The sequence below is a fragment of the Trachemys scripta genome, chromosome 10 (assembly GCF_013100865.1).
Source record: "Trachemys scripta elegans isolate TJP31775 chromosome 10, CAS_Tse_1.0, whole genome shotgun sequence".
Classification (NCBI taxonomy): domain Eukaryota; kingdom Metazoa; phylum Chordata; order Testudines; family Emydidae; genus Trachemys; species Trachemys scripta.
In genome coordinates this window covers 65088443-65114964 of record NC_048307.1, presented here as the reverse complement: position 1 = coordinate 65114964, position 26522 = coordinate 65088443, and the positions used below count along the sequence as shown (strand labels likewise).

Here is a 26522-nt window from a genome sequence, read left to right as displayed (position 1 = left end):
TGTCCGTCTTTTCTGAGAAAAGCGTGGGCCCTTCGAAAGGTAAGTCCTGTATAGTCTGTTGGACTTAATAAGGAAGGCCGGAAACTTGAAGCCAAGCTCCGCGCCTCATGCCGAGACCAGTAGCCAACGTGCGCGAGGCCGAATCGGCTGCGTCCAAGGCTGCCTGAAGGGAAGCTCGAGTAATTAATCTGCCCTCCTCGACAAGGGCCGAGAACTCGGTTCGTGAATCCTGCGGGAGGAGGTCCGTAAACCTAGACAAAGCCGAGCACGTGTTGTGTCCATACCGGCTCACTATGGCCTGCTGATTGGCAATACGCAACTGTAGGCCCCCCGTTGAATAGACCTTACGTCCGAAGAGGTCCAACTTTTTAGCCTTTCTATTTTTAGGAGTGGATCCCTGAAAACCTTGTTGCTCCCTCTGGTTGGCCGCATCCACCACCAGGGAGTCCGGCGGGGGGTGCGTGTAAAGATGTTCATAGCCCTTGGTTGAGACAAAATACCGCCTCTCAGTCTTTTTGGCTGTAGGGGCCAATGAGGCTGGAGTTTGCCACAAGGTGCGAGTTGTGTCCGCAATGGTTTTTATGAGGGGTAGGGCCACCCTAGATGGGCCCGACGGGGCCAGGATATCAATTACAGGATCGGTGTCCACCTCGATCTGTTCCGTCTGTATCGAGAGGCTCTGGACCGCTCGAGTAAGGAGCTGTTGGAGGAGTCTATTATCCTCTAAAGCCGGAGCAGCAGAAGTTCCCGCCACTGCCTCATCCGGAGATGAAGAGGAAGATGTTCCATGTAGCTGCCCTTCATCTAGCACGTCTTCCTCTGTAAGGGCCTGCGGCACATGGTACTCCGGCTGTGCGGCCGGTGCGGGCTCAAGATGTGGCACCGCGGCCAGTACCGGGGTCGCCACCAAACGCTGAGGAGTGCTGGGTGGTGCCTGTGCTGAAGGAAGCAAAGCCCCTGTCGATGCCATTGTTTGACCTGGGGCTTTGTGGCACACTCCTGTCAGACGGCGGTGCCGGTGGCGGTGGCATTAGCGGCAGTGCCCCAGACGCTGAGGAGACGGAAGCGGTTCATAAGCGGGGCCCGTACGCCTGACCCACCGACTGATGGTAGGCCCATGGCATCCAGAATGGCCACTGTGGAGGTGGTTGCCACTCCTGCTGCCGATGCCACTGTGGCGGGTATGGTTGGGCACTCCTACGCGAGGACGATCTGCTCCTCGATCTGTTAGAACGGTAGGAGTCCGCCTCCGAGTCAGAAGTCTCTGAATAGGAGGACATCGGAGGAGCGGTACCCACAGTCACCGGATGGGGTGCTCGCACCGATGCCGCTACCGTGGCGCCGCGTGGAGAGTGCGGTGAGCACATCGCCGGTTTACCCTTAGAGTGATACTGGGGCCCGGCGGCAGCCGGAGGTTGTCTGCACTGATGCGATGACGCCGGCACCAGAAGGTTCAAGAGGTCTGAGGCAGCCTCGAATGCCTCAGGCGTCGATGAGAGGCGGACCTCCTCCATAATGTCCGGGGATCTATGCCGTTCCGGATTCGACCTTGCCCTCTCCGGGGCGGGAGTCAACGGGATGGCCGGATGGGTCTGCGGCGCGGGTTGCCCCGTAACAATCGTGGACTGTGCCCGACCTTTAGGGTCCCCATGGAGAGATTGTTCGGTTCGCGGCCTGTTCTTTTTAGCCGGCACCGGTGAAGGAGAGCGGCGTCTTGTCGAAGACAATTTCTTATGCACCGACTCTCTGCGGTGCCGGGGTCTTGGGGCCTTGGCCTCACGACCTATCTCCGGTGCTGGGGCACTGCGCACCGAGGATGAAGTGCTGGGTGCCGGCTCTGAAGGTCCGGGATCCAATTGTGGCCGCAGTACCGCCTCCATTAGGAGGCCTTTAAGTCTCTGCTCTCTATCCTTGAGAGTCCTGGGACGAAAAGCCCTGCAAATAGGGCACCTGTCCCTTTGATGGGTCTCTCCGAGGCACCGCAAGCAGGAAGAGTGCGGATCACTTTTCAGCATAAACGTCCCGCAGTCCCGACAGAGTTTGAACCCTGGGGACCCGGACATGCCCCAGCGGGGCAACGAAAAGTTGGGGAAACCCCCCCCAACTGACACCTAACTATCTAACAGTAACACTAACTACTAACTAATAAACTATGTACAAGAACTATAGAACACTGCCACGATTGCTAAAGAGCAAGAGAAGTTCCAGCTAGCCGTCACCGGCGGTAAGAAGGAACTGGGGCGGTGGGGGGGTCGGCTGGCCCCTATATACAGCGCCATAAAGGCGCCACTCCAGGGGCGCCGGAGCTGACCCTACGGATGCTGCTATGGAAAAATCTTCCGGCTGGCATGCACGCGGCGCGCACACACCTGCTTGGAATGGACATGAACAATCACTCAAAGAAGAACAATTAAAACTCTTTATTTAGTGATAGCTGATACAAGACAAGCCACTGCTCAAATCACAGAGCTGCATGGCAAGACCGGAGCAGAAGCTGAGATCTTGTCTAGACTTGAAAGTTAATTTGGATTAAATTAGGGGGTGAATTTAAAGCACGATAACTATTCCTGAATAACTCCATATGTGGACACATTTATTCCAGAATAAGAATGTCCACCCTGGAGTTATTCCAGAATAGCTATGATGGAACAACCCCACGTGTAGACAACCACTGAGCCGTGCAGGCTCTGATCCGATTGCAAATGCAGGGTCTGGGGATTGATTGGATTATAGCTCTGTGTGTGTCTATGTGTGGAGAAGCAGAGATACAGCAGGAAAAAGCCAGAGAAGCATAGGTAGCATGGCCTTGGAGGAAACACGGGCAGAGCTATGTGTACAGTGCTGGCTGGCAGCAGGCTTGGATTTCTGAAAAAGGAAACTGCCTAGTGTTTGATTCTTACCGAGCTCAGGGAAATGGGTCTTTTATGTTCATTCTTTGTAAACTAACAGGGTGGCACCCAAGAAATACCCGACTCCATCAATTTCTCTTCCTAATGGAAATGCCTGGCAAGGCCCTGAATATTGGCTAACCACTAGGGGCAAAAGGGGCAACAGTGTTTTATGATTTACTTGGCTACGTGGACTTCTTGGTTCAAATTCAGACCTGGTGTAAGAGGTATAGTATGCTGTTAATTTGTGGATTTCCCCACCTCTGAATTTGCTCCCTTGCATAATGGCTTAACTGCTACTTTTCTAATTTAAATGTAAAAAGTTGATAATGATAATAAAACATACACATGCATTTAATATTCCCATACTGTTCCCCCCTCCCATCTTTTGTTCCCTGTCAATAAGCAAGATCTTTCATGAGTGATTTGCTCAGTCAGAAAGTGATTCTACACTATTTCTTACAGAGATTTCTGCTGAAGTGGGGTGGCTGTAAAGAAGCAGTAATTCCTTTACATTCTATAACCATGCCATTTTCTCTATCAGCATGGAGCATTTGACTCGTATGCCCTAGAAAATAACTCCTCACTCCCACTATGTGCTCATACATTGAGCTGAGATCTAAACCTGACCTGTAGTTCTGAGATGCAAACTCATGATTAAAACTGCTTGATGCAAGAGGTCAGTTATTCGGTATCCGGAGCCTCAGGAGTGCATGAAGCTGCTATTTAGGGGGGAGTGTCATGAATTGAAAGAGGTGTGAATGCTTTTTAATGTCTATTGAAGTCACAAAAAAAAGCGTCAGAATATATGTCTGACTCGGGGGGAGGGGGGGAGGGAATCATTATAGGGCTCAATCCTGATTCCTTTCAAGTCAGTCGGAGTTTTACCATTGACTTTAATGGGAGCAGGATCAGGTTGTTAAATGTCACCCACTCGTGGGTTTTTTTGGGAAAAACCAATATTTTGTTTGTGAAAAGTTAAGAGGCCTCTAATTTCTGATGCAAGGATGGATGTGTGAGGAGAGAGAATGAATGGCAAGAGACTTAGAAATGTAAGCAAAAAGCCAGTACGTTTCTCATAATGGCATTACTCTCCCATTACAGTACATTAAAGTACACTGAGAAATTGGCCAGAGCTGCAGAATTCAGACCCGAATCAGAATTTTAAACTCCTCAAAGTCCAGATCTGGGGTTTGATTAAGCCTCATTATAAACATAGGGTTAATTGATATTTGGAGCCAGACCTGGGGTTGGAAATGAGCTGCCTAGTCTTGTCTGGTTTGTTCAGTGCCCAGATTTAGTACAATACTCTCAAAACATGCACAGTTCAGGGCTGCTTGGGTACACAGATTTGATATAGGCTCATCTCTAATTGCAATTATTCAAAAGGCTTCTTCTTTGCCTGATTGCATAAAATGGTATTTGCATATGGACTAAAAGGCAACTGCCTGTCTAACTACTCACAAATGCACTCGCCAATCAGAAATCTCGAGAATTTGACTCAAATTCTGGTTAGTAACCTTTGTTTTATGAGCTATAAGTCTCCCTTATGCTGAATTTGTGCTTTGTTATTTTAAATTCTAAAAGGCACTGGGAACGGTGTTGATGAAAAATAAATGGAGTAATCATGGGGGAAACTCTCCTCACATTCGTTCTTCAGAGAGAGATTCTGATCTGCACATGAGGATTTAAAAACCACCACCATGAAAACCTAGCTCTCAAACCTAGTTCTGACAGTATCTCAGTTAAATACAGCGCTCTTGGCTGCCTTGAACTCCTGTCATCCAGACTCCTCTAGCTGTGACTAGCTGTCTTGTACTTCTCTTGATGAGCCATACATCCTGCTAAATGCTGAGATGCACATCTTCAAAGTGCTTCAGGGAGTTTTAGCCATCTGATTGTCCCATTGATTTTAATGGGAGCTCCAGGACCAGATCCCCATATATTACTTTGAAAAAAATATCTGTAGAGATTGATTCAGGGCTCAGATAGGTGCCTAAGACCTCATTTAGTCATTTCTGTATAGAGAGGAGTGAACTGTTCCTAACTAATTCTTCGTTCAATGAATGTTACCCTTTTTCATTTTGCAGAGACTTTGATTTTTATGAATTTATTCGTTATTTGAAATTACTTGACTATTTCTTGCAAACATATTTTAGCTGATGGATTCCTCATAAACTCTTTGGAGACTCCCAATGAGTCAATAAAGCATTAATCCTGACATTCATTCTCATGTTTGTTATATAATTAGGTATTTTAGGAGTAAAATTAGGAATGGTTAATCAGCAGAGCATTTACACCAGACTTCTTATTAATGTGAGTTTGATTTGCCCTGAGTAACGACGCATAGTAACCACAAGTAAATATGGCAAGGATTTAAGATATATGACTGGAGTGTGACTATAGTTAACTAGTAGCGCTTATTTCCTCTCTGCTCTCTTGGTGGTTGTGTCAGCATTAAATTCAAGGCACTGGATTTATTATTATTATTAAGTGTTTGTTTAAAGTCTTGGTCGTAAGAGTAATATTATGGTACCACCCACTCGTGGTACAAGGCCCCACTGTGCACACGCATAACAAAATGACAATCCCTGCCTAAGGAGCTTACAATATAGGATGTGACACAACTCAGTTAGCATGTCAGATTAGCTGCAGAAAGTTGAGAGGTTTTCTCCTGAAAACAGGGTCCAGATCCAGGGTCAAACTTGGACTCTTTAGACAGAGCGTTTCTCCTAGCTCGGAAGAACACCCTCCTTAATGGCCTGTGGCCTTCCTCTCACTGCAGAGTTCTTTTACTCTTGCCCCAAATGAGGCTGGTGACTCGCCAGAATGAGGTAGGTAGCTGCCTTGCACTTGCTGCTGACCTCAGGGCCTTGGTCCAAAGATTGTGTCTTAACCCTCCCCTGCCTGTATATCTCTTGAGCATGTTTTTGCTAATGTTAAAAAAAGCTATCCTAAACTTTATCCAGCATCCCCCTCCGCTGTGAGTATTTCTTTGGGAATGCTGACATGCTCAGTACTGTGCCCAAACCCCTCTCTGACCTCTACCACCTCCCAGTAAATCCCATCTACAGTGGCCAAATAATCACTCTCACATGTCCTGTTAACCACAAGGAAAATGGAGTCAATTTCCTCTGTTCTATGTTCTTGAGAGACTCACTTGTGATTTTTTTTCCTCCCCCCATTGAGTATTTCTATATCATATCTCACTTTCTCCCCTCGTCAGTCAACCCTCTTTGCTAATTTGGTAGTTATTTTCTTCGCCCCTACAATGTTATGCTCTCAACACACCCAGAGCCAATGCCTGTGGCAAGACAGCACCATTATAAAATTACTTAGCAGGCTGCCTGTGTCTCTGCTGTGGGCCTTGGGGAACTATCACACTCTCTGCTGCACACTTTCTTCTTTCCTAGAGATCTAACACAATACTGTGACTAGTTACTTGGAGCTATATTTCCCTTTGTCCTGGAAAACTTTTATTTATTTTTAGTAAATGCTTGTCAGTATTTCTAACATTGTGCCTCCAGCAACATGGCCTGGACTGAAGCCACCCAGCAGTCTGACAACCTGTTAGGCAAGTCTCCCATCAATTAGGCTGCAGCTGTCATTGTATCTATTCTCAGCCTCTTGTTACATGTTTGCAAATATCATAGGCTGCAGTTTAGCTGCTTTTTAGCTTATTTCTCTTCCATATCTAGTCAAGAACATTTCATCTCCAGAACTCCTTGGCTCATTTCTTGTTCTTGCTTTCTAACCATCATAGCTTTATTATCCTATTTATATATGCTTATCAAGGTTACTCATATGTTCCTTTTATAAATCCGGCTCTCTTTTACCCTAAAGCTCCTTAACTTGAGCCTTTTCATTACTTTTTTGACATGCAACACCAAACACAGGGCTAGATCTTGATGCTTTACACTTCATTTTCCACTATTCCAGTAGTTTCTCTAATATATATAGACTAGCTAATCGCCATTTAAATCCACCATATTAAAATTATATCGTCCAGAGACATCCTCCTTAGGGGCTGTCTTACTTCTGCTGGTGTTTGGACTATGGTCCTTTGCATTACATTAGTAGGTTCACTGCGGCTGGAAAGAGAAGCACTGAGAATATATAACCTGTTAGAATTTCCTTTTCTACGCTCTTCCATTTGCAGTTTCCTGTTCCTCTGTAAACATCATGAAAATTGCTTTATAATAGAATTTTTTGCCAGCTGCTGCTCTTTGCTTGGTGGTCCTTGATGCTAATGTTTCATCCACTAATCTACAGAGCACAGTCCTGTTTATGTTAGCCAAATTAAACAACAACACTTGTGCATTTCATTTTCTTGTTTTGCTTCTCATATGAAATGGAAAGTCAGAACTGGTGTGTTCCAGCAAGATAGCAGAATCATAGAATCATAGAAATGTAGGACTGGAAGGGACCTTGATAGTTCATTTAGTCCAGTCCCTTGCACTGAGGCAGGACTAAGTATTATTAGACCATCTTTGACAGGTGTTTGTCTAACCTGTTCTTAAGAATCTCCAATGACAGAGATTCTACAACCTCCTTAGTTAACTTGTTCCAGTGCTTAACTACCCTTACAGTTTAGAAGTTTTTCCTATGTCTAACCTAAATCTCCCTTGCTGCAATTTAAGCCCATTGCTTCTTGTCCTAAGGAGAGCAATTCATCACCCTCCTCTTTATAGCAACCTTTTATTTACTTGAAAACTGTTATCACGTCCCCCCTTCACTCTTCTCTCCAGATGAAACAAACCCAATTTTTTCAATCTTTCCTCGTAGGTCATGTTTTCTAGACCTTGAATCATTTTTGTTGCTCTCCTCTGGACTTTCTCCAATTTGTCCACATCTTTCCCGAAGTGTAGTGCCCAGAACTACACACAGGACGTGTCCTCTTTGGCCTGATTAAGAGAGAGATAACGAGATCATATAGAAATATATTTCACTGGCCTGGCTCAGCCATTGAACAAAAATATTGAAATAATTTCATTTTCCTTTGACCCCATATATCCTAACAATGTGTCTCCAGCCTGTGTGCAGCTTTTGCAGGCAGATCTGGACTTGTCCATCGTTCACATATTGGAGCAGTTAAGTTGAAATAAGCTCTTGCTGTCTTGGCAGAAGTCCCTACATTTGGATATAGGGGGATTGATGAAAAGGCATTTTCAGTGGATGGCCCATAACTCTGGAATTCACTCCTCCTCCACCCACCCTCCTCCAAGCATATTGCAATGCCCATCTCTGTGCTCAGCTGTTTGCTTGCTGCCGTGGCATATTTGTTATATTTATGGCTTAATTTGGAGGATATGTCTGTTTAATTTTTATATTGGTCAGTTTATTTTGTATTGTTCTTTAGACCTTCTCTAGGGGCCTGATCCAAAGCTTATTAAATTTGGGCCAGTGAGAGAATTAGAATGACTTTATATCCCAGTGGTTAGGGTGCTCTCCTGGGTGGTGAGAGACTCACGTTCAAATCCCTGCTCCATTCAGGCATAAAGGGGAACTGAACCTGTCTCCCACATCCTGGGTGAGTTCTCTAAGCACTGCACTAATGGTTATAACAGGGGGCTCCTTCTCTAGCTGTTTTAGGTGTGCTCAAAACCTGAGGCTGCTCTAGACAATCTGCTGCCTTGTCCTCAGAGGCCTGGGGTGGCAGGTGTGGCCCGGCTACCAACTAGCTGGTTGTGAGCAAGGTTTGGGCTATCTTTTAAAGATTGGGTGGGATTTTTACCTACTTGTACCTACCTCAGGCTTTTTGCTTATCTTTTTTTTTTTCTTGGACCAGACCTTGCCCCCTGACCAATGTAATGGTGCTGGGATGCAAGCCCCATCCCACGTGATTGGATGGCTTTTTTAGACCAATCAAGCTATTTTCTTTGAAATTTAGTGGCTGCTGGGCCTCTCTCATGATGCTATCAACATGCTTGGCTGCAGACATTTAGGTGGCTTGTGGACCTTAATAGCGGAACGTACATGCCTAGGAACTTTAGATGACTGCAGGGGTTTTGTGAGTGCTGGACCTAGGTGCCTAAGATAGCAGTTAGATTCCTAAATCGCCCTTGTGAATCCAGCCCTAAATGCCTATGGCACTTTTAAAAAGATAGGCTCCCAACTCATCGAGGTGCTTTTAAAAATGCTACCCATTTTGTTTAAGGCACATACTAGTGATCTGAGCTGCAGATCTCAGGAAGAATTAGGTCTGAAGTACTGGAGGTTTTTTTCAGCTATATAAGGAACAGCACATTTCACATGTAAATAAGACCCCAAACTCTCCCACTCAACCACTGAGCTTTTCAGCTCTTTTGAAATTATAAACACTGTTAGAACAAGCTGCGGTCATGTACACAATGCTTAGATGGCAAGGAAATGCAGTTCATGCGGTATTTATATTACCCTAGTAAACAAAGATGAGTAAAATGTTTTACTTGTTAACATCAGTTCCAAAGAAAAGCAATGACTATTACAGCACTTGCTGTACTCATGTTAGCAGTTCTGAACATGTCTGTGTTTTTGTCACTTTTCCTAAGACCTTTTTATAAGATGTTTCTTATGTTTAACGTAACTCTGACTCTGGTTTTGAGAACATAGCACACAACATTGTTTCATGATTTATTTTTTTAAAGGGCCAGATTCTCTGTGGGTGTAAATGGCTCCTCATGGTTTTTATCTAGAAAGGGTTTTACAGCTACTACATAAGAAACAATGGGAGGAATGCTAAAAAACATTTAGCCCTGAGATAGATGATTTGCGGACCGTTGTCTCATCATCTGAATTCTAAACAGTGGTCAGGTTAACAGGGATAATCTTTCTAATAAGTTGAAGGCCCTAGGCCAAATTCAACCCTGGTGTAACTCCACTGAAGCCATCAGTTAAGTCAAAACTATTAATGTTATTCATATAAAATGCACTTGCATTGACATTGATATGTGCGGATTTGGCTTATGGAGAAACTTTAGAAACAGTGAGACTCTTTAACAAAACCCTTTACATGAGACAAAAGCTACTTCTAGGAGTTAGTGATTACTAAGAAGGTATTTAAAGATAGTTTACAAACATAAGGAACATTAACTTATTACCTGAGGGAGGAAGCATCGTTGTCTGGTGACTAGAGCACAGAACTAGGAATTGAGTCCTTGGTTCCATTCCCAGCTCTACCACTCACTCACTCAACCTCTCTGTGCCCCAGTTACCCCATCTGAAAAATGGGGAGAGTGTTTGCCTACATTATGGGAGTGTTGTGAAGCTGAGTTAATCTCTGAGGAAAGGAGCTGTAGAAATCCATGCTGAGGGTGTCGTATAAAACATACAGTTCTGCTACACTGCTGCACATAACACTTTGCAGCATATAATTTACTGGGGATCAAGTTCATTTCACATACAAAAGGCCCCTGGTTGACTATATAGTGTAAGGCCTTCATATGCATTTATACAGTACAATGTTTGCGCCACAGCTGAATACAGTGGTGCCCTAATCTTGATTGAGCCCTTTAAGCATTGCTGCAATTTGCATAATATAAATATTCACTTAATCTGTTTCACCTGTATACTATTAAGTGGAACACAAGCAACTCATAATAGAAAATAATAAACAGACTCGTGTGTGTGCGTAGGTATACCATTTCATACAAATACACATGCAGAAGACAAGGCACTGAACAAAACAGCCCTGCATAAAACTAGGCATTCACTTAAGGAAAGAAAAATGTCACTGAAAGCTGCAAGATTATTAGCTTTATTATGCATGAGGAGTAGGCAAGGAAGATGTTACAAGAAGAACAGAGACATTATTCAAATGTCTTGGAAGACAGACCATCACTGCCGGTGGAGAGAGAAAAGGCTTCCAGAGGACTAGAGTAGCATCTCAAACATTAAATTATAAGGGGACTGAAGCTTTAACTTTAAAAAGTATGTTAGAGTTTGGTTCTAGCCCACAAAAGCTTATGCCCAAATAAATTTGTTAGTCTCTAAGGTGCCACAAGGACGCCTTGTTGTTAGAGTTTCTGTGTTGTTTATTGATGGAGATTGCCTTTTCCCCAAATACTTAGATTCTATATAGTTCATATAGAACTCAACCATCCTTCAGACACTTCAAGGTTCTTCAGGAATTAGAGGGAAACAGAGACAGCCCTAGGTTTTGTGGGGTCTTTGCGTGAAGTGAGATATGCTGGGCCCCAGGCAGACACTGATACCTGTGAAGCCACATTGGGCCGGAGGGGAGTTTTGACAGCTGAGTTGGTTTTAGAAATGTGTTAGTAGAAGAATGTGGGAGAGTTCTGTGAGGGTGATCAGGGCACTGTCACTATGGAACTCAGAAGGTTTGGATTCATTATTATTATTACTATTATTTATTTATTTATTATTGTTGCAGCAACACCTAGGACCCCTAGTCATGCATCAGGACCCCGTTGTGCTAGGCAATATACAAACACAGATGGTCATGCCCTACAAAGCTTACAGTCTAAGACCTTGTCTACACTCCCTGCCTTCAAATGTAGATACAGTTTATATCAGAAAAATAAATAAATTCTCGTATAGCTTATACCAGATCCCCAAGCGAAGTAAGCCATACTGCCAAAAGAACTTTTTTGCCAGTCTACACTAGGAGTTTTACTGGCATAGCTATGTCACCAAAAAATAAAATAAAAAAATCACCCGCTAGCCCTCTCCCTGCCACCAACAAAGCTATGCTGCCAAAACATTTAAGTATAGACCAAGCCTAAACAGTTAATCATAGTGGACCAGCAGTCGGGGTGTGTGTGTGTGTGTGTTGTATGTGCAGGTGGTTTCATGCTGTAATGGACATTGGTGGGGTGGGGCCTCCAAAAGCACAGGGCCCTGTACATTGTCCAAATGGTCCATTCCTGTGGCCAAACTGGGGGTGAGCTTAAACAGAAAGCAGAGGTGTTTCCATTTCAGACAAGGAGTTAGCACACTAGGAGAGAGGATGGTTGTGTAGTTAAAGGGTGTAGGGTTCTGTTCCTGCCTCTCCTGAGCAGAAATTCCAGTTGAAAATGTCCAACTTGTTCCAATAGCCCAACTAGATTATGGAATCAAGCAGAATATTTATTTGGTCTACTAGTTCCTCAGGCAAGTGAAACTAGTACAAAGCAAAAGAAACTATTTGAAAGATTCTAACAGAGGGTACATAGCAAATGAAGATATGATTGTAGTGTGGGTAGGCTAGCTTGTGCTGAAGTCCATGCGGCCATGTCTTCACTGCTGTTGTTACCTGGGCTAGTGAGATTAAAGCCAGTATGGGTATGCCTACTGATGCTACAATCACAGTTTAATTTATTGTGCAGGCATACCCTGAATCTACTGGACTTTACACTGGCTGCCACAATCCTGCTGAATCTTGGGCGAGTCACTTAATCGCTCTCTGCCTCAGAGCAATTTTTCTCCATCTGTAAAGTGGGGTTAAGGAGACTTCCCAGGTATACAGGGGTCTTAATTAGTTCATATTGCCAATGGATCTGAGATCCTGTGAAGGAAGGTGCTGTTAAAATCCAAAATAGTATCACAGTATATGGTATGTAGTATTAAAAAAGAGCGATTAGTGGACTTGTATTTTAATTTTTTTCTGAATATGAAAGTTTAAATATTTAACCAGATGACCCAGAGTCCACTGGTATTAATTATTTGTTAAGAGTTTAAACTGACATTTAGTAAGTATGTTAATTGATATTGCACTAACTGAGGAAGATACCTATAGTAAGTGCCAATTATCTGCTTCAACATTCCTGGCAATTTGAGTTTGTTAGTAAGAATCTAATTACACTAGTTTATTGCTGATGGAATTACAGGAGGAGTAGATTTCTCTCTTACATACATAGTAGACCTCAATAAGTGATCCTTAGCAGTCTGTTGCTATTCAATTAACAAGTAATAACTTCCTTAATGAATCTAATTGAAATGCTCATCTGAGTCCAGTACCTAATATAAAGTGCTCAGGGTACTTTTCAGTGTGCTAGTCTTGTTTACTTAACAAGAACAAAAGGTGGCCACTAAGGATAAGGTGGCTATCACGATGAGAACTCAGGCGGTGTTAATAAATCCCTGCCTAACATGATCAGGAACAATTTGCCAGGTTAGTTCTAGGCTGTTTAAATATCTGGGGAATAAACCAAGATATTTGTGCCTGAGGATTTAAACTCACAGAAGGGATTCTGCAGCATGAAATTCTCTTTCTAGCACATTAGCTCTGCCTCTTGCGGGCACAGTGGATATAAAAACACTTGGTGCTCCACTGGGATGGAGCTCTGTAGCTAAACCCTTTGCGATGCTTTGAATATTTTACTTTTAAGTTCTTGTTTTAGTTTGAGTCTTTTAAATAGTTATCCCCTCCCTCCCAGCTTTGTCATGATTCTGCACATTTGTTTTAAGTGACTGTTAGGAATGTGATGCTGGATGTATTTAATGACCTTAAACAATGACTACAGTTAAAGGTAAAAAGTGGAGATAAGCAGGGGTTTATAGACTTCCATGTATGTATCCAGGAGACCATTTTACCAGTGATGTAGGGGGAGTTATACTTAATCATCTTGAATTCAGTCTTAGTCCACAAGCATAACCCCAATGTGTATGTATTCAGTGAAACCTGTCCTATGTGGCCAACAACAATTGGTTTCTAAGCAGAGAGCGCTTTATTAAGATGATGTTAAAAAAAAAATAGTGAACAGAGTTTGAGAATAGAAGTTTCTGGTTATCAGGGAATAGCATACAGATTATTGAGGGTGCAAAGTCTGGTTTAAGATAAAGTGGTATGAGGAATACATAATCTGCAATATCCCCGATTGGGGGTAAAAGATTGATGGGTCAAAGTACAGACATTGAGATCTGAGGGTATGAAGTTCATAAAGTGGCTATGTTCGGGTGTGGATAATAATGAGTGGATATGATGATGAGGATGGATTGACCCTCATTTGGTGAGATTTAATGTTCAGGGAGTTTATGGTTCCAGTTCATATGATCAAACGGAGAAGGTCACTTGGTCTCTTTCTCGTAGTGGGAGAACGATGTCACTCTGGCTCACGCCTCCTGGTACTGTCGGTGGCCGGTAATGTGCTCGATGTAGATGTCCCTGGACCATCGGATGGCGTCTGAGACCATGAGGCGCCGCATGAGACGTGCGTAGCGTCGACTGATCCCGCAGGTCCGCAGCACACGCTCGTTGCAGGGGTCCCAGGCGCCCAGGGCTCTGACAATCAGGGCGTCCATCTGCACCTCGTAGCCCTTTGCTCTCAGGGTGTCAGCCAGGGGGGCGTACTTTTCCAGCTTACGAGCTCGGGCTTCGCGAAATGCTGGGGTCCTGTTCTCAAAGGAGACCGTGACGTCGACGAGAATGATCTTTTTCTGGGCCTCGTCGGTGACGACCACGTCAGGTCGTAGCTGGCTGTCAGTACCGGCGATGGTGCAGTTCACAGAGATCTCCCCTAGGTGTGGCGCGATGGCTTTCACCAGGCGGTTCTGGATGGCGTTCTGGCGCAGCTGCCAGGCTCTGGATAATAAAGGTGGAGAATAATTGTATGCTGTATGTTTGGGAATATTTTGGGGTGGTCTCTTAGACTAGGACTTTCCTTTATAGGGGTAATCTCTTCTATGGTTTTATTATACATAAAATAAAAACAGGCTTGGCCACTGTCATTTGTAGGGTGGGACGCAGGAGAAAAAGCTGGTTTTAAAAGCTGTTTTAGGGGTTCAGAAGTGAAAGGTCTTTGTTCTTTAAAATGGGAGTTAGCAGGTGATTGGTCTTTGTGGCTAGTAAATTGTCCCTCCAGAAAACTAACAGTTTAGTGCATTTGGAAAATTGACTGTGTGGGCAGTAACCTTTTCTCAAGAATTTTTAGTAGACAAGTGTTAGTGTCACAATAACGTGATAGACTGCAATAGCTTCAGCAGGCTGTCATGTCTGTTAGCTACGTGCCAATGAGTCCTTCATTACTCACTGAGTCAAAAGACCTTAATGATCCCTTTGCAGCTTTGCTGGTTATTGGAGCAAAAATATGTACATCTTGAAGAAGACTGGGAAGTTACACATTAAAAATACTTTGACTTTCATGAACCTCCATTGAACTTCCAAGGTTTAACACACATTGTATAAAATTAATGCTTTGGGCCTCGCACAAACTTAAGAAATCTGCAAAAATCAGAGTTCAGGCCAGAATTCTCAGTGCAATTTTTGAAACTTGTTTAGGTTTGAACAACCACAGCAACAACAAACTGCATAAACTTATTAATATTTAAAAATCTCACCCCTTCCAAAAACCGCACCCTCCACAACCAGAATAAACGAAAAACCTCTCAAAACGATCCACAGCTTTGAAAAATTCAAACATTTTTTTAAACGCCTGGGATTTTGTAGGTTGTTGGTTCAAAGCAATCCCTTATCTCTATGCAATGGCTGTTTGGCCTCTGTGATTTTCTTTGGATGAGGGGTGGTTCAGTCAGCTTTCCGTAGGTGGCACGGTTCTTTCCTGTTGCTGGTGGATTGGTGGTTCTCACCACAACTGGCACCCTGATTGATGGTCTCAGTGGAAAGGCCAAGGGTTAAATGGCCGAATGACCGAGGGGATTTTCAGACACACAAATGGCAGATACGTGCCCAGCTCCTATTGATGGGATGGGCTGCCCCACACTGGACCAAGGAAGGAAAGATTTAACAGTCTGTCCTGTAGGCAGGGCTCATACCAGCTCCTCCTTGCAACAGTTACCAGAAATATCAAGCTTGGAAGGAGGGTATAAAAATGGAGAAATCAGGCTTCTAAGGGAGGCTGCTCTGAGAGAGGGACCTTTGGTCTGAGGTAAAGAGGACAGAGTGAAGACTGAGCTGCCACAAGCTATTGGCCTTAGGAGCAGCCATGCAGAGGAGAAGGCTTGGACTTTATCTTGTTCGTTTGTTTGTTAATAAAGTCAAACCACAAAATGGGTGTTAGTTTTGACCAGGGCATGCTGAACTGTGGTTTAGAGCAGACGGGAAAGTCTATATAAACGCTAATAATATGCCTGGATTTCAGTATAAACTGCTGACCTTGTTCGCCAGTGTGGCATTTGCTGCAAGATTTCTTTAGAAGCCAACATCATGAAGCTGTCTACTCTGTCAGCCAATTTCAGATCAAACAATTCTCCCCACCTCAAACTCACATGAGTGGTTTCTAAGTGGTTTTATTCTGAAATGTGACAAACAATATATTTTTGGCAATTGATTGTACTTTGTGGCTTATGTAATTCTGACTCTTAGAACTGAGACTGTACGGTGGGCACAGATAACTTTCGAGGTGCATTCTCCTCCTTGATGTATACGCATAAATCTCAATGGAATTAAAGGGAATTATTTGTTCCTAGGAAGGAGAAAATCCACTTTTGACTAAACATTCCAGCAATGCATATACATAATCAGGAACCTGCAAGGTGTCGTAACACAGAGCAGACACTCGGGATAGTGGAAATGTAATTTTTGAGCTCTTTCCAGATTATCAGTCCCAATTATGGAGCAGCTCTGAAATTACATGTGACTTCTTCACAGCTTGTTGTACTTTACATAACCTAGATTTTGATCATGTTACTTTATGTGCAGGACTCACATGGAGTTGCATTTTAAGATTGGCTTATGCCCTTTGGGAACTGAACAATGTAGTTCTCTTACGGATGCACACTTCATGCATGTTAAAGAGAATTATTGCCTATTGTTGTAAAACTAATAGTCTCTTTCTAAACTTCCCTCAGCCTGGGGAAGAATGGTTCAAAGTAAGTCCTGAAGATGAAGACTTAAACTTTTATGAGAAAAAAACAACTATTCAATATAAAAGATCTCTCATAAAAATTGGTAAAGCTGACTGATGATTACATTAAACTTTATTCCAATTAAAGTTCAAAAATGAAAATTTCATGAATGCTCAGGGATTTTTGATATTTTCCAAAAAGCCTTCAAAGTTCTTAAACTATTAATTTTTGCAAAGAGGAAATTTTGAAAGGTTTTAAAGGTTAAGAGCAGTAATATAATATATGAAGTTGCAGTTAGTAGAACTGAAGTCCTCTGCAAAATATTGTACTAAAGATGACCCTGATTCCACAAACATTTCTTTGCATGTTTAACTTTACTTGCCTGAGTAATCTCACTGAGTTCATGTGTATAAAGTTACGTGCATGTGGGATTGGGGCCCAAGCTGTCAATTCAATATATCTTATTTCTCATAGTACGAGCTTTCATACTGAATTTAAAAGTTATGCAAACTTACAGCCATATTCTCTGTGAATGCATAAGCTCTCACAAAAACAATTCTCACAGATGGAAGTGCTTGTAAATTCACCCCAAAATGGAACAGCAACCGTACCATGTGACTGTTCGTTATTACACAACATAGCTTGAATTTAAAATAGTCAGTCAAGCCTTAACAAAAAATGTGAAGATATTCCTTGACTACATTTGACCAACAAGTACTTTTGAGGAAATAATGATCTCCTGGCTATTTCATGCACAGAAAGGGAAGTTACATTCATCTAATATATTGGTTGTTGTGGCTCACGCACTCAGCTTTACTCTCAATAATTTTACCATATGTGATCAGTAATGTGAGTTAGAGTTGGGAAATGAGTGTGGTCCAAGTGACCTACTTAAAAACAAAACCCATCCCTTCTTGTCTTGTTAGGAAACTATTCCATTTCTATCAGAGGTTGTATACGCTCTAAGAACTGTCATGCAGGTACAGGAACAGAACAATGATCAGTTTCGTTTGGTGTCCTGTTTCTGACCATGGTTAAACTGAAATTCTGGAGGTGGTTTTAAACCCTTTAATGCTTCTAAGCCTGATCCTACAAAACAATCCACTGGTCTGACCCTTTATACCTTTGCACAGTCTATTGATGTCAGTGGGTCTCTGCCCTGGCTTAAGGGTCTGTGCTAGCAGTTACTTTTGCAGGATTGGGACCGTAAGAATGTGCAGTATTCTTGCTGTTTAAATTTTCCCCCCAATAAACTTCTCTCCTAGCTGAGTGATAGGGCTATTTCTGACAATAACCAGGAAGATTTTTTTCTTCGCCTTCTCCTCCTCAAAGTATTACACAAGATAGAGCAACAAAGTATATACAGCTCTCCATGGCTGACATCAGGAGTAGATGTGCCAATCTGTTGGGAAAAATTCAGTACCACCATAGGAGCCTAGGGGTTTCTCTGACTATGCCTGGAGGGCTTCATACAATAGCATGTATGTTTTGTTGAGCTACGTTAGCTGGATAGCACAATTATCTGGATCCACTGTCCATTTCAAGAAAGAGTTCACAAAACATGTCCGACTGTAGGAAAAAGCAAGCGATCAGGCCATAAATCAGGTCATCGTATGAATTCAGAATGCACTAGTAAAATCAGAGCTTCCAATAAATTTCATTTCAGGCAGAGCAGAAACATCCATCAGTATATAGTTCAGGACAGATTATAATTTCAGATGTGTAAAAGCACAATGCAGTATGTCTCAAAAAATTTACAAAGGCGTTTGCATGCAGGCAGCAATGTGTGGCAGACAGTGAAAATACACTCTGGCCCCCCCAGGCTGGCAGGTGTTCATGATTTTTGAGAGTAAAAATCCACCTAGTAAAGTGCAAGCCAACAAAAAGCAGTTCAAGGGTTTTTAGACTTTTGTTTTCTTTCTTCCTTTTTTAATATTAATTTTGAACTGCACAAACAAACTTAGTTACTCTTCTGGCAATACCTCTTAAACTTACAGCTCACATGCCAGTTGAACACCAGATACTGTGTTTATGAGACTAGTGGGTCTTGATTAATTTAAAAATATTTTTCCATCCCATGTAATTTGTATATACTTGGGAAACTACCACATATCCCTCCCAGGTCCCCCTAACCAAGGAAAGTGCCCTTCAGTGGGATTTCCTTTTCCCTTTATATACTTGCAAGAAGTAAATAAGGCCCGCAGGGCCCAGAATGGGAGGTGGAGGAAAAAGTAAAATTCCATAATGGGAAAACTTGATTCAAATACAGAAACTTGACGTACTCAATATGATACTTTGATCTGAGGATCTCAAAGCATGATGTAAACATTAAACTGATTATGCCCACTTGTCCAAGGTTGCAGAGTGAATCAGTGGCAAATATGGGATTAGGACAGATGAGTCCTGACGCTCCATCACCTACCTTAACTCTAAACCACATTATATGAATGGTTTTTTATAAGACGTAATTTTCTGACAGCCTTAAAATTGCACTGAATTTTGCTGAACGTAGTTGCTTAGTATTTTCACAAATTGTCTCTCTCTTCCAACCGTACCATTGTCATGTCTTATTCTTCTGCATTTGATTTTTTTAAAACCTACGTTTTTCTTTTATTCTGAACGCTTGGAAAGAGGGACATAAAAGAGAGCAGGCCCCTTTTTCTTTCCATATTGCTCCCATATGAAGGAAGATGGATAGACTTGCTGGGCCTCTCCTTCGCACTGAGGCCCTAGATTAAACTTTTAATACTTGGACACATGCTTCCCTCAGTCAGTGCCAAATCCACCTAGTTCATTTTTTGAGCAAAACATCTTTTGCCTTTCAGCTTCAATACCTACATGTATAATTTTTATTTCAAGTCAAATTACACTATAGACACTTAAGCCCTCTCCCCCACCCAAACAAAACAAAAAAAAACAAACATTCAAGGCCAAGATAACCCCTCCTGGTTATTCAGTTCCCTTCCAGGATAGAGAACCTATCTACAACAGCTTTGTCTTCGCTGCTAAAGTAACTGAATCGGAATCGGCAGCTGCAGCAACAGTATATGTGCTGGATTCTCTTTTGATAGTGAGACTTTTTCCTTTAATGATCAAGTTTTGAAAGGATCTTTTTCTTGTATCCCAATTTTCTAATTTCAGTGCTGAATTAAAGCATTTTCACAGGCTTGTATGGTGGGTTGCGACAGTTATGGCATCTAGGACAGAGTGTCCATACTGATGAAATACTGTATAATATACTACCAAATGACATATTACTCTGGGAAATGTGGAAAGGTTCAATATAAAAACAAATGTGGAATATGGTGATGGAAGGCTTGGGGCTAGAATAAACAAAATTATTTTGGGAAGAAAAACATCCCACTGTGTGGAACTAAATGTATTTTATGTGCTGAGTCAATAATTCTTTGTAATCTTATACCATTATTGTCTGAGAATTATTCAGTTTCAAAAGGTGTTATGCTTACATATAAGGAACAAGTTTGAATATATTTACTGTCATTTTCGTCTTGAGTGTAGTTATTTTTACAATGGAAAAATGTAGTTACTTTGAGCAAATGAGGAAAATGAAGTTATATATTAAATACAAATTTTAAATGTGCATCAGCTAAACCAGTCCACAAAGCTAAATTTGGTTTTTGGTCTAGAAAACATACATTGGTTATCAGATTTTCATCCTGTATTTTTTTTTTTTAGCCAATGTGTTTAAAAATTTTTTAAATGCTTTTAGTAAAACTATTTTTAGGTGCCACTCTCTTGGTATAACTTGTAAAGTAATTTCAGGTTATTAATGATTTGAAAAAGAAAATTATTGTAAACCATTTTTATCACTTAAAAGCAAATTTTATTAAAAGAATGCTGAACATTTGCTTTACGAAATTGCCCTGTTTATTTTTAAATTAACCACGATGTTGGCACATATTAATTATACTCAATTGTATTGTTTAAAGTATGTGCATTGTATATAGTTCTGCTATGTTTTATTACCAGTCCAAAATCCAAACAGCAGCAAAAACTGCACTTTTAAAGCATCAGTTACTTAGGGAAGTGCCAATACTTGATTTAGTTTAAGTTTAAAAATAGCTTTGCTGGAAATTGTGAACATTAATTATCTATATTATGGAGGAGAAAACTGTCCACCTTAATAGTGTGCTGTATTTGCATAAGGGATGGAACAGAGAAGGGTTACTAGACACTAGAGAGATTTCCAGGAAGCAAATCTGCCAACTGTAAGCCTGAAATCAAGTTACAGTACAGATTTCAGAGGGGAGTGTTGCACGTTTTTTAAATTAAAATGCATCTGTGTAATGAATCATATGGACTAATCTGACCCAGTATTACATTTTCCCTCTATGCCAGTTATTTTGATGTTTTATTTTTAACTCAGGAGTCTAACAGTTGTCTGCACAAGCCTCTCAAGAGCCTTCGTGTCAGCATTAGACTGTTATGAAAACGGAAGTACATTTGTGTGCCATGCTATTGGTCTTTTGCAATCTGCATAACAGCCAGTACTGCTGATGAGCTGATGTGTCTGTGGTTTCTTAATGAACTATTAAAAGCAAACAGAGTTTTTCATTCTTTTTAATCCATAGGACAATACATTTTATAAATATAGTCAATAACAAAAAAAGTCAGGCATTCAGTAGATCTGAATATTTTATTTTGACTTTACATGCGGTGTTAAAAACCCAAAGAACGTATTATTTACACATCCACAATACAAGTTTACAAGATATCTATACATGTTAAAGTACTCTGTGGTATAGAGCAGCTTCATTTTTAGGGTTACTTTTTATGCCGTACCATTAAAAAAGATACAATCTGCGTTTACCTTTGCACAAATGGATAAAGCATCTTTTGTATTATTAAATTAACTAGGTTGGATGTTAGAAATTTCAACATAAATACCGATAGAACTCACATTACCATCTACAAGGCAGCACAATGTTACAGAACGTTATCAGGGTTCATATCAGGGTTCACATACATTTATGTTTTGGTTTCACACAAGTCTGTATTAATTAATATTTGTGAAGTGAATTCAAATCAGTTTTTGTCATTTGCTGACTGAGTAGATTTTGTTTTTTAATTGTTATTAATCTGTAGTGTTTTAGTTGCGAGACTGAAACATTTAAGAAAAGAGATCACAGGATTTTGGATCCAGAGGTCTAAGGAAACAAAAGTTCCTTACAGCCTTAAAGCGAAGAGGAAAATAAAAAAGGAGTAATTTCTATCCTTTATTCTATGTTCTGTAACAGTGATCTAGTTTTCAGACTAATCTTTTCTCCTCCTCCGATATGTAGTATAAATCTTCATTGTCTCAGAAACCGACTAATGTTATTTGTCCTACTAATTGAGTATTCCTTTGCCATGGTTATTTCTACGGTTATGTTCAATAAACAATGTGGTAGTGTGTAGTTTGCAAGCTAAAACAGCCATCTGTGTTGAACATCAGCTGCAAGTGGATACTGTAAAACCTACTAAATGGCTTGCACAACTTTAGCAGGTGTTCCATTACCCTAGAAACCTTATTTGATTTCACTTTATAACTGATCAGTGGAATGTTTATCATGGCAAGGTGATTTAATATTGCTGTCTTCTTGAATTGCAGGCTGCCTTTATTTACCACTAATTACTCTTGCTTTTTATCTTTTTTTGGGTGCTTGTAAAAAGAATTACAACTGGCACTGAGGAAATATGTGCTATATGGAGGACACTTGACAGATTCTTAGTACTTTTATCATTCGCATGAATAAGGCACAAAATGCACAGATTCAGGTAAACTCACACATAATATTTACAGAATATCGTCATTACCTGCATGACTTTGGAGAAAATACTTACATTACACAACATAAACAAATTGATTGCACTACAGTTGACTTTTCACAGACTGCTTCTGCCAGGCCAATTAGCGCTTCCTCCTTGATATTGACAAAGGTCTATCAGAGTGTAGTATGTTATTAAATGCAACAAAAAGGTAACTTTATTACACAGGCATTGCCTAGTGTGTTCTAGATTATTAGCTGCCCTCAATGAAAACTACAGGGGATCAAATTCACAGTGGCCAGGTATTGAATGGAGGAACTGTGGAAGTACAGTGAGATTCCCCACATCCCACCACAAAACACTAGATTTGAAATGTACAGATCTGAATCGATAGCAGCATAATAAAGTTATTTTAGAATTAACACACTTGTACTCTTTCATTGGATTACTAATTCAGCAGTGTATATAATCTGGAATGCTGACTGAGATGGACAATTCCTCTCTAGCTGTCTCCAAACTGAACCCAATGGACTGCAGAAGGAAGAGTCATTTGTTTGTTCAGTCATGCTCAATGTAAACAATTCCACAGCAGAAAAGATGCGATGACAATCTAAGTACAACCTAGTGTGTACAATACACACACATACACACACATACACACAGCTTTATCTGTGGCATAAACAAAATGCCAAACATGGAAACAAACAATGCTACTGTTGGGCCAGAGACTGAATTTCAGCAAATTGCTTATTAACCCAGATATTCATTGAGACATTACCATTTTCTGACATTTGTGCAAGAGGCAAGGTGAATGCATACATACTAAAATGTTCACATTTAATGGGAAGACCACACATATCGGCAGTCTAAAATGGAACCCATTTTCAAGTAATTGCTTACAGATTTTTCCAAGTACTTTATCAGCTAGTTAGAACAGTAAAGTAGCCCCCATTCCCATTGTGCTACATGTCTCCTTAGCTCCAAACAAAAGAAATGTAATGACCAGCACCTTCCTTTGTTTATTTTAGCAAGTCTTGCTGTAGCAATGTGTGGCAAGACATAGATGTTGCTGAAGTAAAGACAGTTTCTTTGGCCACTTTGTTCTCTTTAATTACAAGCAAGTCTCTGTCTTATGTCTCTCCCACAACATCCTCCCACAACCTGTACAGGTCCATGCCACACTATAATAGAATATACAAGTCCTAGTAGCTGTATTTGTTCAGTGGTCTGACTGAAGTTGTTTGAGGAACGAATGAGGGTTTTGGTGGCACGTCAGGTTTTATGGATGGTGTCCTCTTTATTCCTGTACGAGGAAGGGTTCCATTGCTTGTGTAACTGCTTTGTCTGGATAAAGAAGGCTGCAGATGAACGCTGACCGGCGTCCCTTGCATGTAGTCCATCTTTGTGCCTGTAGCAGGAGGCATGTATCCCCCGCGGGTAATACTAGGCTGTCTGGATAACAAAACACCATTTGGTGAGTTTAAGTTTTTAGGCAGGGCAGATATTGAATGCCTTTGTGAAGAATTTTTGTGATAGCCCCTTTGTCTGTCTAAAGAAGTCATTGGTACTGCTGGGGTAGTAGGGACATCCACTCGTTTTGTTGGACTATTTCTTGGAAGAGTAGATGGAGGAGAATATAAAGATGCCTCCCTGTTAGGAACTTTAGGTGGAATTTCAGACATATTTCCCATTGGATCCAGCATTAAAGTCTGGTGAGCCACTTGAATGTCTCCCATAATTGATTTGGGATTATTAGGAGTTTCATTTAAATGTTTCAGAAAATCGTTCAGGGTATTCCTGGAATCAACAGATCTCCTGTGGTCTCTTTTGCTTGATGGTTTTGTAAGTGGGTGATCAATATTTTGCATCTTTTTGTCTGCTTTATGTGCATTAGAATTTGAGAAAGATGTGTTGTAGTCATGGGTAGCGTTGGGAAGAACAATGGCACTGGGAATATGTCCATGACTTAACGGAGAATGGGGTGGGGGACTAGAAGGAAAAAATTGAGGGCTTTTTAGAGGGGTTTCTTTTCTTGACGCATTGAGGTTGCTATGTGCCTTGTCTGACTGACTCTTCATCACCTGCAGTGTCTTTTGCTGCAGTACTGGTGTGGATTCAGGAGTAGGAAGTGCAGCTAATTCTGGAGGCTGGCCTCTGTGGTCCATTATCATGGATTTTGTATCACCATTCGGCGGCAGTTCTTTTCTGCTACTCAACAGATTTGTGTACAGTTTAGGCGAATCAATGTTTTGCTGATATTCCTTGACGGGACTATCAAATAACCCATTCAGTTTAGCAAAACTTCCACTGGAGTCTGTACAGGACTGAGCTGATTCTGCATCTTTGTGTATTTTTCTGGATTTCCGTACAAATATATCTCGGTAACAGTAAACGGCCACTCCTGCAAGGAAGGCTCCCAGGACAAAGGCAGCAAAGACACAAGTGATCAGGACGTTCATGTGTACCATTTGGTTGGAATCTCCCGACTGTACTTCCCACCTTACACCTGCAACAAACATATGTGATACATTAAAATAACAAAGGTCACACACACAGTCCAAAACCAAGGCTGCCTGCCTTGGTGAAGGACAAGGATATATAATTAGATGAGTGTTTAAGATAGACTAGTGTTAATGTAATTTGTCTGGATTCTATCCTCCATCACATTGCAGAGTGTAAATTTTTAAAATAAAAATGACACTGCTAGTATTGAGCAGCACAAACGTAGACTCTGCATTTCATTTGCGAATGAGAAAAGCTTGCTAGTGTTCCATTACCCAAATTACATTTAGTTATATACTGACCTGGTCTAGTGTCTATCCTTGTCCCCAAATATTTTTTAAGGCTCACAAATAGTGGTTTGTATGTTATTAATATTAACAATTTCTGCTGGAAAATTGGGGTTAAAAGGTGCTACTCTGCCAGACTGCAATTAATAACTCATGGAGGAATTTTTCTCTCAATTTCCTGCCCAACTCATAAATCAAAAGAGAGACGGGATTATGCAAATGTTATGTAAAACTGAATAATGTACATATTGTGGTGTTATAAACATGTTAATACTGTGCAAAACACATGAACTAATACATTCATACTCTGCTATCCTTAGACTACCATACTCTGCATGATTATTTACTTATATTTTTTACAATTCAAGATTACACTATTTTATACAGGTATTTTACTTTTTTTTCTTATTTACTCAATAATGAGCATTCCAAACTGCATATCATTTAAAATACATGGTTAATAAAAAGTATTAGAGTTTGTTAAAATCTAGAAGAAGAATGAATATTGGATTAGTTTGTAATTCACATATTATCACAGTGTCTCTTAGTTTTTTGGGTTTTTGTTTTTAAAGCAACCACAGACATCTTGCAATTAAGACAATGTTAGTTTTTAAAAGTAATTCTGTTAACTGTACCAGGAGAAGTCAAAATAAAGAAGAGTTGAGATTATAGGAATATATTGATTTTTGTTAGAGGCAAGGCCTTTGAACATTGTTAATGTTCAGGGTTATAGATTTTAATGGGTGTTGTGTAGAAGAGGAAAGGAAAGAGGAGTAAAGGTTCACTAATAGAAATGTCACAGAATGTGAATAAAAAATAAGAGCAAATTAGGACAAAAACGTATTGACTTAAAGCAAATAAAACTGAAAAAGCTGAAACAAATTAAAATAATAAATGCACTTTTATAATGGCTGATAGGAAACCTGATATATTTTGGTGACTTGTAGAACTGAGGCTCTTCCCTTGGTTTGCGACTTTCATTAAATACAGAATTGTGCAAACATGTCTGTCACCAGGATAATATATGTACCAATAAAAGTATCTCATGAAGTTTTGGCTGTTGTTGATTGTAATATTGTTTTGCCAATATTTGTTTCTGTAACAGCCTATGCAATGATTCACTTGATTGAAAGGAGGAAAGGCAACAGAAGATGAATTGTATGTAATCTATAAAATCAGACTTCACTTTTTTTAGTTTTCAGATAAGCTGGGAGTGTGTATTGGGAGACTCTACACAGCTGTCTGAGTGCAAGCGCCCATGCTCTTCTCTCCAAAGTATAATTTCAGTGGATTGAATCTCAAACCTGACCCTGCAGTTCCTTGCAAACCCACTGAACTGAATGGGAGTTTTGGG

At 41.0% G+C, this 26522-nt stretch overlaps 1 protein-coding gene and 1 long non-coding RNA gene across 18 annotated transcripts in view; one reads left to right on the top strand and one right to left on the bottom strand.

Annotated features, from left to right (window-relative positions):
• The window catches only part of LOC117883925, a 241371-nt gene that overhangs the window by 189051 nt on the left and 25798 nt on the right, over positions 1-26522 (top strand). The gene's annotated exons all lie outside the window — the stretch shown is intronic.
• Positions 21249-26522, bottom strand: part of SEMA6D (semaphorin 6D) — a 303107-nt gene continuing 297833 nt past the window's right edge. For all 16 annotated transcript variants that reach the window (XM_034783797.1, XM_034783801.1, XM_034783796.1 and 13 more), the window contains one exon: positions 21249-24885. In XM_034783797.1, the coding sequence (XP_034639688.1) occupies positions 23582-24885 (1304 nt within the window). In that variant the 3' untranslated portion in view covers positions 21249-23581. The remainder of the gene's footprint in view (positions 24886-26522) is intronic.